General features: G+C 40.1%; 1 protein-coding gene across 2 annotated transcripts in view; it reads left to right on the top strand.

The window, feature by feature from the left end:
• Positions 1-5,903: 5,903 nt before the first annotated feature.
• Positions 5,904-19,186, top strand: part of SENP1 (SUMO specific peptidase 1) — a 50,474-nt gene continuing 37,191 nt past the window's right edge. Inside the window, exons 1-5 of one of the 2 annotated variants that reach the window (XM_046013951.1) lie at positions 5,904-6,014; positions 10,158-10,204; positions 11,613-11,743; positions 13,482-13,566; positions 18,855-19,014. In XM_046013951.1, the coding sequence (XP_045869907.1) occupies positions 10,201-10,204; positions 11,613-11,743; positions 13,482-13,566; positions 18,855-19,014 (380 nt within the window). In that variant the 5' untranslated portion in view covers positions 5,904-6,014; positions 10,158-10,200. Of the gene's footprint in view, positions 6,015-6,876; positions 7,300-10,157; positions 10,205-11,612; positions 11,744-13,481; positions 13,567-18,854; positions 19,015-19,186 lie in introns of those variants that run through there. The other variant, XM_046013952.1, reaches the window with a different exon arrangement.

The following is a 19,186-nucleotide window of genomic DNA, read 5'->3' as shown; positions in this document are numbered from 1 at the left end:
GAGGACGGGAATGAAAATGGCGGCCTCCCAGTCTCCGGCCCGGAGGAGCCGAGAGCCTGGGGCCCCACTCCTCAGTGCGCCCCCAGAGGACAGCACCCAATCACTCCCGTATCCCCAGCCTCTAGCCGCGCTCCGAGCTCACCCAGCCCGCGACCAGTTCAAGGTAACCCCGAGCTGAGAGTTCAGTCCTCGGCTCTGTCTTGGCAGCCGGCTTCTCCGTTCTAATAGCTGCGAGCTCTCCGACACTCCGACACCCCCGATCCTTCTGTGACCCTGCGGGGCCTGGGGCCACGCTGGTCCCGCGTGGGCTTCACCCCGGTTTAGCCCCTGGAGCAATGTCCCTCAGTGGAACAGACTTTTAAAAGTCCTGATTTTGTGCTCCGTTCCTCCGCCGCTTGCCGGGAGCCGGCCCCTCCCCCCGCGGTCTATCTTCCCGTCGTTTTAGATTCACTTCTCCGCCAGTCCTACCTTTCAGAAAGTGGTTGATTTTCTGTTTCTAGAGTTGCTGTTCTTCTTCTCTTCGCTCTCCCGTTGGATTTGTAGGTGTTTGCAATGTTTAGATAAGCTATCGAGCTGATCTCCTGCTACCTGATGTAGTCTCAGGCTGCTACTTCTCCGCCATCTTGACTCCTCCCCGATTGCTGTCTTACTCCTTCAGGAGTATAAACTTGAAGAGAGTAGGCAATGTACCTGTTTTGTTTGCTATTCTTTTTTTTTTTTAAGATTTATTTATTTGACAGAGATCACAGGTAGGCAGAGAGGCAGCCAGAGAGAGAGAAAGGGAAGCAGGCTCCCTGCTGAGCAGAGAGCCCGATATGGGGCTCGATCCCAGGACCCTGGGATCATGACCTGAGCCGAAGGCAGAGGCTTTAACCCACTGAGCCACCCAGGGGCCCCATGTTTGCTATTCTAATCCCAGGGCCAACTACGTTGCCTGACATAGTATATGCTCAATTTTCTTGGAAGGAATAAAAATTGGGAAGGAAAAAAGGAAGGAAAGAAGAAAGGAAGTGGGCAGGGAGAGAGGCAGAGGTCCCAATGGGGCTAATTGGGAAGACATTTGATTCTCCATCTCTAGGGGGAAAGCTGGAAGGGTTCACTGTAGCTCTCACCAGAAGCCTCAGTGTTTTGTTTTGTTTTTTTAAAGATTTTATTTATTTATTTATTTGTCAGAGAGAGAGAGAGAGAGAGAGCGCGCGCACGCACAAGCAGGCAGAGTGGAAGGCAGAGGCAGAGAGAGAAGCAGGCTCCCTGCCGAGCAAGGAGCCCAATGCGGGACTGGATCCCAGGACCCTGGAATCATGACCTGAGCTGAAGACTGCAGCTTAACTGACTGAGCCACCCAGGTGTCCCAAGCCTCAGTGTTTAAAGGCAGAAGTTAACATTAGAATTTTGTTTGTTGGATAATGCTGAGTTCAAACCACAGAACTGACTCCAAATGGATCATCAGAGCTAAGGGGTCTGAGGTGAGTTTTAGGTATAGAGTAAAATGAAAATGGGAAAAGCAGGGAAGACAAGGGCAAATAAGAAATAATCTATACAAATTCAAGGAAGTGTAGGACAGAGCCACCAGGTGGGCTTACTTTTTGTACCTAGCAGCTATTCATGGATGGGCAAAGCAAGTCTGATTAAAGAGACACAGACCACACACAATTGTCATATGCAGACATCTATTGCTCCAACATCTTAATAAGTTAATATTCTTGTGTATAAATCATTTTCTTATAAGTATGGTTAACTCTAGGTTCACTAAAATGAGACCAAATTAAGCTATAGTTTATGCATTTCAAAGCTTAGGACTTTGCCATTTGATACCCTGCCAAAGTAAAACTCTGCCTAAGAGGTCCACTGCTCCTCAATGTCTACAATAGCCGAACTATGGAAAGAACCTAGATGTCCACCAACAGATGAATGGATAAAGAAGATGTGGTATAGATACACAATGGGATACTATGCAGCCATCAAAAGAAATGAAATCTTGCCATTTGCGTGGATGGAACTAGAGGGTATCATGCTTAGTGAAATAAGTCAATCGGAGAAAGACAACTATCATATGATCTCCCTGATATGAGGAAGTGGAGATGCAACATGGGGGGTTGGAGGGTAGGAGAAGAATAAATGAAACAAGATGGGATTGGGAGGGAGACAAACCATAAGTGACTCTTAATCTCACAAAACAAACTGAGGGTTGCTGGGGGGAGAGGGTTTGGGAGAGGGGGATGGGGTTATGGACATTGGGGAGGGTATGTGTTATGGGGAGTGCCATGAAGTGTGTAAACCCGGTGATTCACAGACCTGTACCCCTGGGGATAAAAATACATTATATGTTTATTAAAAAAAAAAAAAAAAAAGAGGTCCGCTGCTCCCTCCCTTCCTGACTTCTCAACGACATCCTCTTTGGAAATTCAGCATTTTGGACCAAAGCTATAAAGCTCTTCACTTACATGCTCTCTCATGCTATCTCCTTTTTTTTTTTTTTTTCCACCTGGCTCCCCCAACTCCCACCCCCCGCCCCTTCAAAACCCTCAGGTTGTTTTTCAGAGTCCATAGTCTCTCATGGTTCACCTCCCCTTCCAATTTCCCTCAACTCCCTTCTCCTCTCCATCTCCCCATGTCCTCCATGTTATTTGTTATGGTCCACAAATAAGTGAAACCATATGATACTTGACTCTCTCTGCTTGACTTATTTCACTCAGCATAATCTCTTCCAGTCCCGTCCATGTTGCTACAAAAGTTGGGTATTCATCCTTTCTGATGGAGGCATAATACTCCTTGATCATAGGGTCCTGGGGGGAAAGGGAAAGTGACTAGCTCATTTTCTCATTTATTGAGCCTAGTGCAATGACTTTGAATAGTGACTGTTCGAAAAAATTATTGAGGGGTGCCTGGGTGGCTCAGTCTGTTAAGAGTCTGTTTCGGCTGCGGTCACCATCCCACGACCCACTTGGAGCTCCCTGTTCAGGGGGCGTGTCTACTTTCCTCTCTGTCCTTCCCTCTTGCTTGTACACAGACTCCCTCTCTCTCTCTCCAATAAATAAAAATAAAATATTTTCTGAAAAATGAAATAAAAAATAGAATAAATACTGCTGTATATTTCACAGGTACTGAGACTGATTACTCCAATGAACTTGTTAATGTCTTGAGGAACACCATTTTAGACTTGAAGTTCTTCCTCAAATATAGGCAGTTGGACTTCAATAAGTCATTTTCAAACTGCAAACTACTAGAAAAGTGACAAGGTTATATCTTTATATATAATTTTTACATTGTCTCTATTATTTCTAATGTATTAGGCACATAGTGGGAACTCAATAAATGTTTGCAGTAAACTGACTCCAATATAGACGTATTTCACTTGAGAGGAAACGTAGATGTTTCTGATATTTTGTATAAATTGTTTACGAGTTAAACACTACTCAAAATATGCAAGAGAAATTTGTTACTAGATGGATTCCTAAGATGAATATTTTTTACAATATTTAGAATCACTTTGTAATATAATAACTTCTTTATGTAATCTGGCTTTTGAGTTTCATATTTTTACACATTCAGGTTGCTGATAATAGGAAACCCTAGCTTAGTCCGGACAGGCAGTGATTAAATCAAGATGTTCTTCATAGAGCTCTACTCTCTTCTTCTAGAGTTTCTAGTTTCCCAGATGATCACCTCTTCTCTCTCTCTCTCACTCTCTCTCAATGTCTCCCCACTACACACACCATTTTCTCCCTGTCTTAATTCAAATTTGGTAGTTGTATCCTAATTTATAATGTATACATAAACTTCATTTCCCAATACTCCTTTCCACCTCTCCCCACCTCCTTGTTTAACCAGATGCCTCACCATTTTTCAAAACAGGTATGCCTTCCATGGTGCCTGGATCATCCATAGCATGTAGAGACTTCAAGTTGTCTGTCTCGGGTGGTGGCTTTTGTATGAGCATGCTGGAAGTTGAAGCTTCCCCAGCTGAGAAGCAATATCGCTAGGTTACCCTCAAGGTGGGATTCAGGGAAGGGAATGCTACTTATTCTCATTCATTTCCTCTGTAACTCTTAGCTGTCCAGGGCCTTTTCCCCCATAATCCAGTGAAAAATTAGAGAAGTCGTGACTTTTCTCAACAACTATCTTACTGTTAAAAAGGTTCTGTTCCTTTGACATAAAAGAGAGAAAAGCAAAACATGTAATTAGCTACCTTGAGACTATGGTAGAATAGAAAACCATTTCTCTTTGGGACTCTATCTTATTTTTATTGTCAATTACAGTCGTAACAAGGACTTTGAGAGATGAGCCCAGAAAGGGATTCGCAAAGCACAGAGAAATCAAAAGCAGCTCATGTGCTATAAATCTTGTTCTTCCTCAACTCCCAGGTCTGTGTTTATCTGCCTGGGCCTATTCCCACATATAAGCCCCAAATCTCACCTGATAATTTGTACAAGGAAGAACTCAGAGACAGACATTTTACTATATTAGGGATGGAATAAAGTCAGTTGGCCCCTAACACCTACATTTAGACTAGTACGTTTCACATCCTGTATTCAAACTCCCTGCAAGAGAAGCCATCCGTCACTGGAGTATGATCGGGAGACAATGGTACCTGTGCGCTGAGGAGGCCTGACTAACCCACGAGATTGAATCACACACATGAAAAATTTCAGATGAAATTCCTCTTTACGCATGGCTGTCTCCTAGAAATAGAGATGGAGTTAAGCCATATGAACAGAACTGTGGAATGGTTAAGTTGGACAAAACAGACATGGATCAGGTATGCCCACTACTGAAGGCCTTAGGACATGACAAAATAAAATATATAAAAATTAGTATATGAAGAGATACAAAGAATCTCCTTTTATATATTTGACAGGGCAAGATCTCCTGAATTCAACAAGCATCTCCTTTTTCCCAGAGCAGGTAAAAGGCTAGGGCATCCAGAGGTTCCCCTTATTTAAGTCTGAGCTCAGACTTCTGAGGTCTGGAGGACCAACTCAGAAGCATTTCTCCAAGACTTCTGGACAGAGTCTGGGTCCAGAGGTCACGTTGAAGGACTTGGCCAAAAGCCTGAATGAACAAACCTATTTCTTCCCATTATTTTCTTTTTGAAAGTAGGGCACCGATTACATGTCAATCCGTTCAGTCACAGGAACACCACCACGGCCATTTAGTTCTTCAGAGGGCCAACACCTGGGTCCTTTTCTATTTTTACTGGGAAAAGTAGATCTCTGGTGGACCCCCAAGAGCTTTCCTCACACTGCTGCCCATGTCTCAAACGCCTCCAGAGTTCTGCAAGGTTCTACATGTTTCCGGAGTCTAACCTAAGCTAATCCTAAAATGCTTGCACTCCCGCCCCCAATGGCAATCAGGCATGATGTGACGTAAAGAATACAGGACTGCAAGTTAAGAAACTTTTTCCCTAGTCCCAGATCTGCCAAGCACTTTATAACTCTGGGAAATGACTTCACGTCCCTGAAACCGTTAGTGTAAAATCCTTCCCACAACCACTACATGCATCAACGTTCCGTGAGTCTCAATAAAATACGATACAGAGCTCGATTCAGCCCTCAGGTCTGCATCTGTCAAGACGGCCACAAGTTCCCGCCGGTGGAGGGAGGGCCACAGCGAAAAGCTGCCATGGAAACCAGAGCGAAAGCAAAAATCGCCGGGCGGAACCAGAAGACTGCGTGCAAAGGGATCGAGGGAACAGAAAAAAGCGAAGGACGACGGGTACACTAACAGTAATCCGAGAACGGGAACGAGAAAAACCCCAAGCTGAAAGGGGAACAGGGAAATTATGACTTCAGCCTTAGATGGTCCTTGAGCTTCTCAGGCCTGGCCACACTGCGCAGGCGTTCTCCGGTTCCTCAACTCTGCTCTTTGACCTTCCGCCCCACCCCCTCGCCCCTCCGCAGCCACCGGGCGGCTCTTCCGGTGTTGTGGAGGCTGTTCCGGTTCGCGGCGGTTCCCGGGTTTTGCGTTCCGCGCCCGGCCGGAAACCCCTTCGCATAGCAGCCGGTTCCGGTTCGGTGAGTGGCGGCGGGAAGCTGGGGGAGGGGTGAGGATGGAGGGAGCCTGGGCCGGGAGGCAGTGCCGGTCCCGGCCCAGCAGCCTGGGCTGGGCTGGGCGGAAGCGGGGAGGGAGGTGGGGACGGCGCGTTTTCCTCTGCCCCGCCCCCTGGGACCACCTCCCCTCCCCCCCTGCTCTCCACCGGCCGCGCTCTGGCCGGCGGCCGTTAGTTAGGCTTCCCGAGGCCGTTCCTTCAGTCCTCTTTCTCCTGGGTCGAGGAGGGGCCGTCTCCCTGCCGGTACCGCGGGCCCGGTCTCAGCGTCCAGCGCTGCTTGTGGGGGAAAGGCCGGTGGGGATTTCGGGGCTTTCCCGCCCGGGCAGGGTCTCTCCTCTCAAGGGAAAGCTGATTTCACCGGGAAGCTCAGCTTTCTGTGACACCTGCTTCTCCCGCCTTTCTTGAGACCTGAATGGTGTTTCTCGACTACTTCTGCGTCTCACGTAAACATTTCTCCAACTCTTTTACTCTGTGGTATCTCCCTGAGGTGTGATATCGCTAGTGCCACCAGCAGAGAGACACGGCCGGACCCTCCTGCCCAGGTTATGAGAATCCCCTTCACCGCCACGGTTTGCTTACCTGGCTCATCGCCTCCTGGTCATTCCCTTGAACCGTCTCTTTCTTGGTTGTACCCTAACGTGGTCTCTCTGGATATATGCCCGGCTTCTCTTGAGCTTGGTGATTTCTGTTTATCGGTGCCTCTGCAGTATTTTCACTATCTTGTTGGCAATAACTTACTCCTTTATCACTTTCGAGTCAGCCTTATTAAGGTCATTTCCCTTCACATTTGGTACACTTGTTTGGGGTGGTGGTGATGCTTGTGAGGTTTAGGTAAAGCCTTATGTAGGCTACCACCTTTTTTACTTAGGGTCTTTGTTCTAATTGGATTTTCTGAATGGAGTAGATCACATTATCTCCTAAATCTTTATCCTTTGTAGAGATAATTTGTGTTAAGCCCCCGTGTTGAAAGATAGATTGCACTGAATTTGAAATTACAGTGGCAATGAAGCCTTAAGCATCTCTTAAGCATGATCCCACAACCTTCTTCCAATTTAGAGATCCCCTGTTTTCCCTTTAGTCCCGATTTTGGAAGACTCATTTCGTGTTTATTTTGAGAAGTCTCCTTCATTTTTGCCCGATTGCAATTAATTATCCCGGCTGCAAACATGGTCTTCCTGTCGCCCGTCTGATGAGTTAAATCTGGAGGGAGCACATGGATTAAAAAACAGGTTCTGCCACTTCAGGCTAAGGTGATGTAACTCTTGACTACCGCTTTGAAAGTCTTTCCTTTTCTTTACTTGACTCCCACGCCTCTTGCCAATGCACCAGCTTTAATTTCTTGCTATAAGTATCTGTTGATGGATCTGGTTTCTCCCAGTAGACAGTGTTTCAGCAGCAGGGACCAGTTGTTACTCATCTTTGTATCCCTAGTACCACGTATGTAACTGGTGCACAGTAAATGCTTGTGTACTAAAGCAGTTGAACGCTTAGTGTTTTAAGGTGTTCAAGTGTTAAAGTGTTGAGAGTCTGATTGGGAGAGGTTACATGTAAAAGTATGAGAAACAAAAGCAAATACATAACAATATACTGCAAACATATATATATCCACAGTTCAGAGTAGGATGATTCTTCCACACCCTTCTCATATCATAAATTATTCTAACCACATTTGGTCCTGGATAAAGCTAATTGCACTCCTCAGTACATACTTTCTAGTAACTTCATGGTAACTGTAAACATTCTCTTTTATACCCACCTCTTTGTATGTAAGCTTATACATGTTTTGTTCTACTTGTTACATTCTGTTACCGTCAAGACTTTGCCATCTTTTTTTTTCTTTCAGATCTCCTATTACTTTTGTGTTCGGCTGTTAAGTTGATTTCACCTGAATGCCTGTAACAGCTTGTATTCTTTTAGTAAATTGATGACCAGTGTGAACTAGGAAATGTTATTAGAATACTTGGCTCAGTGGGTTGAGGCCTCTGCCTTCAGCCCGGGTCATGGTCCCAGGGTCCTGGGATCGAGCCCCAGAGCCCCATATCGGGCTCTCTGCTCAGCGGGGAGCCTGCTTCCCCCACTCTCTCTCTGCCTGCCTCCCTGCCTACTTGTGATCTCTGTCTGTCAAATAAATAAATAAAATCTTTAAAAAAAAAAAAAAGGGGAAAAGTTCTTAGGCTTGTGAGAATTTGGTGGCATCAAAGTTTCCAGATCCAGCATTTCATGGTGAATCTTGGAGTAAAATATATCTACTTCTAATGTAAATGCAAAAGGCAAAAAGAAAGTAACATAAGCACACTGAAGAAGGTGGATGTATTTGTATTAAAATGTAAATGTGGGGCTTTAAATATTAAAATTATAAAACAGTGTCGATCCCCCCAGGACCATCCCAAAGAGGTGAATTTTATCTGGACAAAGTGTATGAATCCTTGAGTGAAGATATGTTAAAGGATACCATGTTTTGTGGTGTTTGTTAAAAGCACATTTTCTTGGGAGTTAGGATATCCTGGATTTTTATCTTCCCCTTTCCCCATCTATGTGATTTCAGGCAAGTCATTTAACCTCTCTGGACATAGTCTCCAAAATTCTTTAATTTCTTGCTTGCTTCCCTCTTTACGTCTATCTTAGCAATGCAAAAGAAGTAACATGGGGTTGTGAACTGGGCACCAAGCTTTTAAATTGGCATTTTCCTTAAATCAACAAAAAAGACTAGTGATGACACTTATGAAATAGCCAAAAGAGTGAAATGTGAAAAAGCCACTCCTAGTTTATTGGTTGATAGGATTTTTTCCCTTAACGGGGAACCCAGGGAATTAATTATTTAAAAAGGAGGAAGGGGATAGAATAACCTGGAGAATTTCCAGATAGAAGCCTTTTGTTAGGTTGAACATTTGGAAACATACTTGAAGCCTAAATATAAGGCTTAAGTTATTTGGGAATCCTCCCCAGCAAGACTGGGTATCAGATGATTACTCTGCTTAGTCTGTAGCTGTGCCAGGAAAAGCTCAAACAGGCTTCCTTTGTGTGTGCACTTCCTTGCGACCATATGGAGTACCTAATAGCATCATCCAGTCTCCTTAGTAGATTGAAGCCTTGATATTGCTAAAGTGGATTGATAAAGTTGGTAACAAACTAAAGTTGATGAGGACTCAATCTTTTTAAAAATATGGTAAGGGCGCCTGGGTGGCTCAGTGGGTTAAGCCTCTGCCTTCGGCTCAGGTCATGGTCTCAGGGTCCTGGGATTGAGCCCCGCATCCGGCTCTCTGCTCAGGGGGGAGCCTGCTCTCCCCCACCCCACCCCCACCCCGTGCCTGCCTCTCTGCCTGCTTGTGATCTCTCTCTCTGTCAAATAAAATCTTTAAATAGTATATGGTAATAATATTATGAATATAGTAAGTATGACTCTTACCATTCCTAATCTCCTCTTCCAAGAAGCATGTGTGCCAAGGGTATGTTTATTAACCTAGTTCCAAGCAGTTAGACTTTTAAATTCCTTTTTCTGGGAAAATTAGATACATCAGAGGAGAAAATAATTTCATGTGGCAAAGGGACTTTGGTTTGTAACAGTTTGATTAATGATGGGAGAGAAAGTACTTGAGTACAAGTGGGAAGTATATCTTGATTGTTATAAGAATATCAATAGCTATATTTGGCTGCTGACTAAAACATACAGAAGGAAATTCTAATAGGACCACCGTAAGATCTATCTTGTTTATAAAACGGCTTAGCACGGAGTATTAGAGCCATGGATTGCAAAGAATTTCTTGGTTGTAATTTCAGTGCAGTCACTGACTAACTTTATGATCATATGCAGATTAATCTCCAAAGGGTTGGTGCTCCCAACTTCTTGCTGTAATAGTCTGTGATTCTGTGGGTAGTCCATAATTGCTTTTTAATATAGCCCAAGGTTCAGAAATGTTTGGAATTGCCTCGGCTCGTTTTAGTTTCCATTCTCTTCCCATCAAGTCATCTCTCCTCACCACCTTATATTTTTCTCTACTGAGAACAAGAAATCTGAGTGGCCGAGCCACACTGAGAGTGGCTTTCTGTTCTATAATTATATGAAGGAGGTGTTTCAGTATGTAACACTTCTGTTTTCTGTCTTTTATAGGACTTTGTATCTTGCTTAAGTCAGTGATGTGAAAAGATCTGACATGGGTAAGTCTGAATATGAAATAATAAATCAGTCCTTTTAGCTACTCTGATTAGTTAAGCTGAATCAAAAGACAGGTTTTGTTTTTGTTTTTTGTTTTTAACATTTTTGGTATTTGCATCTTTGTGCTTAATAATCTTAAAGGAGGTCTCAACCTAATTATGTAATGGATGGAACACCAGGCATTTTTCTTTTGGTTGAGACATTGTTTATAGCATCTTTTGGAAGCATTTTCTTGTTCATTGTATTGAAAAAGCCAGATACACACTAACAAACATTTACTATGTGTCAGGCCCTGTTCTGAGTATTTAGAATATATTAATTCATTTAATTTTTTACAACTGCCTTACACAATGCCTAATATTAACAAGGAAGCGGGGGCACAGAGGTTAAGAAACAACCAGAACTGGCAGAGCCAGAATTTAAACTCAGGCAGCCTGGTTCCAGAGTCCTTATTCTTTCATACTATGTTATGCCGACTTCTGTATGATAAATAACTTGATTAAGGTAGATTTTAAATTTCATTTAGCTAGTAGCATTGAAAATTAATTGTGATTACAATATTTTCCATTGTTTATAGTTCATTATGTCTGTAAAGGGATCAATACAGGGTCAGGACTAGTAGCCAATATGGAATAGGATTAACAATTTATACAGTTAGATCTTATCATATTCCATGTGCTCCTTTTAAAGTCATGTTAGTCTTCTCTCTTCTGTTTTTTGCTTTTGCGTAGTCTACCTCCTCTCTCTCCCGGTCATTTGTTTCACTTTTCTCTAATCATTAATGTCATTGTAAGTCACCTGAGTTCTGTCACTCTTATCTGTTACTATTCTAGCTCTTTTATATTAACAAAGGTCTCAAAAGTGGTTATAAAATAAGGTTCTACCATAGCGTTACAGTAATGGAGCTGGTATCTGTTTAGAGCCATATGAATAAATGATACTTTTTACAGAAAAAAGTTCAGGTGGATTCATTTTTAAAGCATCTTTTTGATTTAAAGGAAATAAACTGTTAACAGTGTTTGTTTCTGAATGGTGAAATTATTTTCCCTTTCTTTTAATAGTTAAATTTTTTTCTACAGTTAAAACATTCAAAGTTTTTTTAGGGAAAATTTCCTTTTTTAAAAAAACTTTGAGTTAAGGTTTTTTTTTTTTTTTAATACTTGCACAAGTTTTGAACTATTTGGTAGATAGATGATCTCCGTTAATTCCAAATGAGCCAATTTCTGCACATGGGCCTCTATTTGACAATGACATTTTGAGATTTCTGGCCAATAGTTCTGAAAGAGGGGTTTTATTTGATTATAGAGCTGTTCTTTGGGAGTCATTTTTATTAGGTGAAATGATTTGTTCATAGAAAAGTAGTTATTGAAGAATTATGTGACTTGAATTAATTCAGATTCTTTCCCCCAGATGATATTGCTGATAGGATGAGGATGGATGCTGGAGAAGTAACTTTAGTGAACCACAACTCCATATTCAAAACCCATCTCCTGGCCCAAACAGGTTTTCCAGAGGACCAGCTTTCATTTTCTGACCATCAGGTTAGGAATAATTTTCTTCCTGTAGTTGATGAATTACTTTGGCTTAAGTTTTCATCTGATGTAATTTAAATGACACGCTCAAAAGGACAAACATGTATAAACTTTTTAGGATCAATATTTCTGGTGTTTTGAGTTCTTTTTGATATATTAAATTTAAGAACTAGGCTATGTATGAGTTTTTTGAGAATAGTATCTTTTAGAAAACTTTTTATTATTTCTATGCATATTAGAATTACCAAAGCATAGGTCAGTGTCCTTTTCAACTAGAGTCTTAAAATTGTTGAGCATTAAGTGGGGGGAAATATGTCAATATACAGAAGCTCTGAGATTTCCCTATGTTATAAAATGTAATTTCTCAAAGGACCAGCATCAACAGCATCCCTTGGGAGCTTGTTAGAAATGCAGAGTCCAGGCTTCACCCCAGACCTACTGAATTAGAATGCACGGTTTTAAAAATTTCCAGCTGGTGAATAGAAATACTACATGATCCAATAATTTTTCTACTGGGTACTTACCCAAAGAAAATGAAAACACTAAATCAAAAAGATATATGCAACCCTAGTTTATTGCAGTATTATTTACAATAGCCAAAACATGGAAGCAACCCAAACCTCCACTGACAGATGAATGGATAAGGAAGATGTGGTATACGTATACACATATCATGCAGCCATAGAAGGGATGAGATCTTGCCATTTGTGAGAGCATGCATAGACCTAGAGAGTCTTATGCTAAGTGAAATAAGACTATGAAAGACAGATACCATATGATTTCACTAATATGTGGAATCTAAAGAACAAAACAAATAAATAACAGAATTTGATCTGTAAATACAGAGAACAAAACTGATGGTTGTAGGGAGAGGGTAGAGAAAAGTAGGAAAGGTGAGTGGGAGGTACAGGCTTCCAGTTATGGAATGAATAAGTCACAGAAATAAAAGGCACAGCATAGGAAATCTGGTGTGACAGACGGTAGCTACATTTGTGGTGAGGATAGCATAACATATAGAAAAGTTGGATCACTATGTTGTACACCTGAAACCGTAACATTGTATGTCAGCTATGCTGAAATGAAAACATTTTTTAAAGAAAGAAAAAAGTCTCCAGCTAGTTTATTTGCACATTAAAGTTTGAGGAGCATTAAGAAAGCAATCTTTCTCAGTAGGAAAGCCATGACTAATATAGATGAGACAGTTCTTTACTGTGTGAATCTCTCCCAAGCAAAGCAGAATGTTTAGCATTGTTGGCCCTTGGGCACTAAATTACCTGTAACATCTGCCTCCAATAATCATTTTTGGTAATTGAATATATAGTCACACATTTCCAGATTGGTACTTGGGGTGCAGCCCCACCCCTGATTAAGAACTTCTGTATGAAGTTATCAAAAGATTAAAAACCAGGTTCATTTGTACACCCTCTTTGATAAATGATACAGCTGGCTTTCAGAACAGGATATACCATGTGCATGTTTACCTTTTAATGAGCATTCTTTGAATTAAGTTGTATAACAGATACTTTGCCTGTTTTTCCCCTTGAAGCCTCAGTCATTTCATTAGATTGTCTATGCGTTTTCCTTTCTTATTAGTATGTAGTTAGTTTTTTATAATATATAAAAATATAATTATATAGAATTCTGAAATACACCATAATCTTGTTTAAAGATATTTTTCTAAGCATAAGTTTTTATTCCATTTTATTGTGAAAAATGTGATTTAAGAAAAATCTTTTGCTTTGTTTAGATTTTACCTTCCAGGGAAGGAAATTTGGACCGATCTTATACATGTTCTACAAGAAGTACGGCTTATAATCCAAATTATTATTCAGGTATGACATATTACTTGGAGTCACAGCATTTGTACCATTCAGATTTCTTCCTAGCAAATTGTGTGTGTTTACCATCTCTAGAGTGAAAACATTGTCAAAAGCAAAATGGTATTTTCTCCACTAAAACATCACTCTGTGTGTTGGGGGGCGGGGAGGAGGTTACTATAGTACTTTACTGACCTAGTCTCAACCACTTATATTTAATGGAAAAGTTTTTTGGGGGGATCCATTTTTTTACTTGTTCATTATGTCATTGTGAAAAACAGTACAGCTTTGGTTTGGCTTTTTTTTGTTGTTTTTAAGATATGTGTCTATGATGTAAAGGATGTTTGTTTTACATTGATATAAAGCACAGAGTTAGCCATTTCTATTCTGCTGGAAACCATGAATCCTGAAAAATTATTTCTACCCAAGCTTGTCCTTCCACCAGGGCAGGAAATGTTAATTACATGTTTCTGTTTAGCACCTGCCACAGCCATGCTTGCATATTCAGGGGCTTGCCTGTTCAGCTTGTGATCCATGGCAGAAGTCAGCATTCTCTAGGCTGTTCCTAGTCCCTGGCCTGCCCGACTTTCCATCTGCCCCTTTCCTAAGGTTAGGACCTCCAGTGATCTTCTGGCTCTGTCTTGGGGAAACTAAGAGGTTTTTATTGGTTAGCTTCCTGGCAGTATGACCCAGGAAGATTATAGTGCCTTCCTATGTCTTACCACTCCTCATGCTTCAGTTTCCTCACCTTCCCACATATATGGGAATATTAGTAATACTGTTGAACCTGCCCTAATGGGATTTTTATAAGGATAAACTGAGGTGATAAATATGAAATGCAAATAATAATTATTGTTATTTGGCTTCCTCAGGATTCTTTGTCAGCAAGATGAGATCTCCTCCCCTAAAAAGACGTTAGTATGATGATATTTTAGATTTATATTATATTTAAATGTCATTTAGGTGGGCGGTACTTTACCCTGGGCTCTGAATTTCCTCTCTCAGTATGGGAAATGGTCTCTGCAAAGTATGTGCATAGTTTGTATAGGAAAATCAGTTAACTGGCTCTGAAAATAACTCTGCCATCATTACTATTGGAAAGGCCTTTCTGATGAGCAGAGAGTCTGACATCTGGTTAGATAGTTCATTATTAATCTTAGGGAAAGGACATTTGAGTGGATAATGAAACGAGATCATTAATATTTCCACTTGAACTCTGGCTGTTTATAATTTCATATGTTGATTTACCATTGGATAGAATATTTGCTTTTAGTTTAAAATAATTGCTGAATAATAAACAATTATGTAGAGAAAATTATACTCAGAATCTGCTGACCATAACCACTCAATTCTGTGGCTTTATCCATGTGTACATACATGATACGCATTGTATGATTCAATGCATATCATCTTTTTTGTCCAATATTTTAATTTTTAGTTTTCCATTTACATGTTATTCTTCGTGTCTGCCTTTTTCTGTTGATTTCTAATAATCCATAGAATTGATATGCACATTTACAGTGCTTTATGTGCAATTTGAAAATCCAAAAACTCTGACAACCAGAAATTCTTTTCATAATTCTTTTGGTATCCAAACTAACCTGACCTGAATTCATTCTTTGGCAAAACCCACATGAACTGACATGAAGCTGTTTATGTTTTTGCCTTCTCTTTGTTTCTGTAAATATGAGTATTTATGTATTTCACTGCAGATGTATCAATATGTTTGATTATAGGGTGCAGCTTCAAATTATACCTTGAAGTGTTACATAGTATATACCAGGTTATCTTTCTAAAATTCCAAAAATTATAAATTTAGAAGTGCAGTGGGATCTAGGGGACTATGATTTAGGATAATGGTCCCATGCCTTTATTTGCTTCATTATTTTCTCTGTAGTTTAGGTCCTCTTCACGCTCACTATTTTTAGCTATTGTAAGTAATGTGACTTAAGAACATCTGTATGTATAGCCTTTTTTCTTTAAAAGTTCATTACAAAAAAAAGTAAAATTTCATTACACCCTTGATATTCATAAAGGATATATCCGAGATCATCTCAGAACTTCATGTTCTTGACTGTGGTATATTGGACCAGATTCTTGGCTTTCTACTGAATTACATGACTCTTGAGAGTTACATTTTTCCTATGTTTGTCCTCATACTGTAAGTTGATCCCCGTACCAAAGTCTCACACTGAAGTTTTGCCTCTCATTTGAAGGCCATTTTTTAGGAAAAGGAAAAAAAAATTACTTCATAACAGTTACTGTATACATGATGATGAATAGCGAATAGCAACAGTGAATAACAAAGCCATATTGAAATGCAGATGCTGAGCTATTAGAGTCATTCTCTAAGTTACAGCCTGAAGCAGAGGATTTAGATTTGTACCTCTACCTAATTTCATCTCATCCCTGACCAAACAAATGTACGGGTGTGTCACAGAGCTCCAGGATTGCTCTCTGACAATCAGATTTTAAATCTCTGAAGGCCAATGGTTTAGATACTTTTTTCTTAAAGTCTTTAATTTAAATCTACTTTTTAGTGTATATTTTTCTTAACTTCATTGCCACATCCATTCTAATTGATTGTAAATCCTGCAGAATTGTGTCTCCTTTGTATGTCTTCTTTTCCAATAATCCCCACATTGATTTCTGTGGTCAGTCACCTTGAGCTTCACTGCTTGATTGGGTAAGATGGGGGTCTCCAGTTTACCTGCCTTAGTCTTCTTATTCTGTCTTGGTATTTGTCTCCTTTCTTGCTATTCTCTTTTCCTCCACGGTGAAAACAATCATGGGAAAGCCCCAAACTTTAAAGAATCTAGGGTCTGGAGCTTACTTATTATTTACTGTTTTACTGCATCTGCTGCCTCTCTGTATCACGTTTTTCAAAAATTTGCTTCTTAACCCACTTAAAATTAGACTAATTTAAAAAATATTTTTAGAGAAAATACAGCTCTTTTACTTTAATAATTTACTGCTGGTTAGCCTTTGAGACGTCTTGATTTTATTTTCAATTTATTAACAATTGAAAATTGAAACATTTTAAACACTAAATAAAGAAGAGTAGATTAAGATGAAAAACAATTTTGCTTATGCTTAGAGTCATTATCAACATCGTATCTTTGGAAAATATGTTAAATTAGGTTGCCAGACAGGCATTTAGTAGATGATTTAAAGCATCCTGCTATTTATAATAACTAAACCTAAAAGTTAACAGGAGCAACTGATGATGCCTACTTTCATTATAAGTAATTGCCCGATATACTTTTTTTTTTTTAGTTTAAAGCTTATTTCATTATGTCCATAAAACTATTGCCTGCCCTTATAGAAAATTTGTAGAGAAAGGTAGAAAAATACCCATCATTCTATTTTTGGAGCACAGCCAAAATTAAACTTTTGGTGTATTTGCTTAAAGTTTCATGTGTGCGTATGTGCACGTAATAAGTAATCTTATTTGTGGTGTTTGTAATCCGATTTCTTAATGTTAACAGAATATGAGGTTAAATCATCACTTAAAAAATAGTGTCTGCAGCCCCATCTGGGTCCCTCTCCAGCTCTGCTTGATTACATCAGCAATAGAAGACCATTGATTTCTTTCATTGACTGGGGGTGGAACCACCTTGTTCTGGTTAAACAGACTGCCTGATCCTGTGCTTTTCCCTTATATTTAAAAGCTGAAGCCTTTGTGAAATGCCATTGAGGTGGCTACTCTGATTTATCCTTGGTCTCAAATTTCACACTTATCAGGGTAATTTTGCCTTTTTGGTGACATTCCTCAAGTAGACATTTCTAGTTAGATCATTCCCTAATCCTATTTTAGCAAGAAAGTATAAGAGACATATTTCTACTATTATTACTTTGCATTTAAAGATTAAAATGTTCTGGTCCTTTAATGATACTCATTTTTTTTATTAGCCTTATTATTTCCCTCCTTAAAGTAATAGTAATAGATGCTAAGCATAGATACTGATTGCAAATGTACAAGGTTATAATTCATTTTAAAAGTATATTTAATTGTTAGATTCATCCAGTGGTGAATCAACTGGTACTAATACCACCCCTGAATGCTGCTTTTTTTCCTGTCTTATTTATCCTAAGTCCCGATAATCCTGATTCAAAAAACCCACAAAAAACAAACAAAGCAAACTCAAGTACTAAGTGTCTTTTTGTCAGCTACTGTTTTTTGGATACCAAATCAAAAGCTACATTAAATATTTTAAATAATATTACGAAGAGTTCTGTAGTCATATGGTTTGAAAATGTTAGCATTAGGCAAAAATTCAGGAAGTAGAGAATTATCATTCTCATTTTTCTACTGGTGCTCCTCAGAGTTCCATAACCTGACATCCGAAGTTATTTTGAAGGTGCTGTTTTAAATTGTCTGATCCTGCTGATAGGGAGAGGTGGATTTAGAAAGTATTCTATTCCTGGGGCACCTGGGTGGCTCAGTTGGTTGAGCATCCAACTCTTGATCTCAGTTCAGGTCTTGATCTCAGGCTCGTGAGTTTGAGCCCCACCTTGGGCTCCTTGCTGGGCATGGAGCCTACTTAAAAAGAAGGAAAAAAAGAAATTATTCCTAGCAGAAATTTTAAGAGACTTTTTCTTACCACAGTTGGTAAGCCACAAGTCAGAAGATTCAAATAATAAATAATCCTCACTTAGCCTGATTGCAGTAATAAGCATCAGAGGGAGTATTGATATTTTTGATGATTATGACATTAAGTGACCTGAAGGTTACCATACCAGAACCAGATGCATATGATGGGTCATTCCTGCCATAAGCCAGCCAGAATAAGCAGCAGTGAGGTTTTCTCTGTTCTTAGAGAGCCCCCCCCCCAAGTCCTGAACATGGTAATTAAAAGCAAGAAAGTGACAGGAGCTGCTTTTTAAGCGATAACTGTTGTTCATTTGAATTACAATTCTCCTTGGCCCTCCACCTGCTTTCTTACTGGTCTGGCCTACCTTCTTTCAGGCCCAGGCCTGGGAGTGCTTGCAAGATATAGTTGGGGTAAAATGTTGACTTTTGGTGGACACCACGGAGTCACATTGATGCAGATAAGGCACATGGCTGTGGCAGGATTCAGCTCCTTCATCAATTTTCAGGTTAGTATGGCTGAATCAATTATAGTTTGTAGAAGTTCCCTTACTGCAGACTTTACTGGCAGTTGAGACTGGGATCTTTCTTCCATGAGAGACATGGTGCTTTACCACATTACTTTGGAATACAATGTTGGACATGGTTACAGTCATATGCAAAACTACTACTGTAGGTATTTGTCTAATTATTCAAACTTTTATTCTTTTAGACAACCCTTCCTCAGACAGTTTTCTTGGCTCAGGAGACTTAAGAACCTTTGGCCAGAGTGCAAATGGCCAGTGGAGAAATTCCACTCCAGCATCAGGTTCAACTTTACAAAAATCAAGAAACAGCCGAAGTCTTTACCTCGAAACCCGAAAGACCTCAAGGTAGGTATTCTGGCCTCCTAGTTAACAAGCCTTTCCTCTGATATGAGAGAAAATGGCCATAACATAGTTGTTTACATTGGCATATTTTATTTTATTTTATGCAATATGGTGGTTTTGTTAAAGCACAGGAACAGAACCCATGGGCAGAAAGAACTGCTGCTCTGGGATTGTG

This window comes from Meles meles, chromosome 7 (genome assembly GCF_922984935.1).
Source record: "Meles meles chromosome 7, mMelMel3.1 paternal haplotype, whole genome shotgun sequence".
In the NCBI taxonomy this organism is placed as follows: Eukaryota; Metazoa; Chordata; class Mammalia; order Carnivora; family Mustelidae; genus Meles; species Meles meles.
The sequence above is the reverse complement of the archived record's forward strand: the minus strand, read 5'-3'. Positions and strand labels throughout refer to the sequence as shown.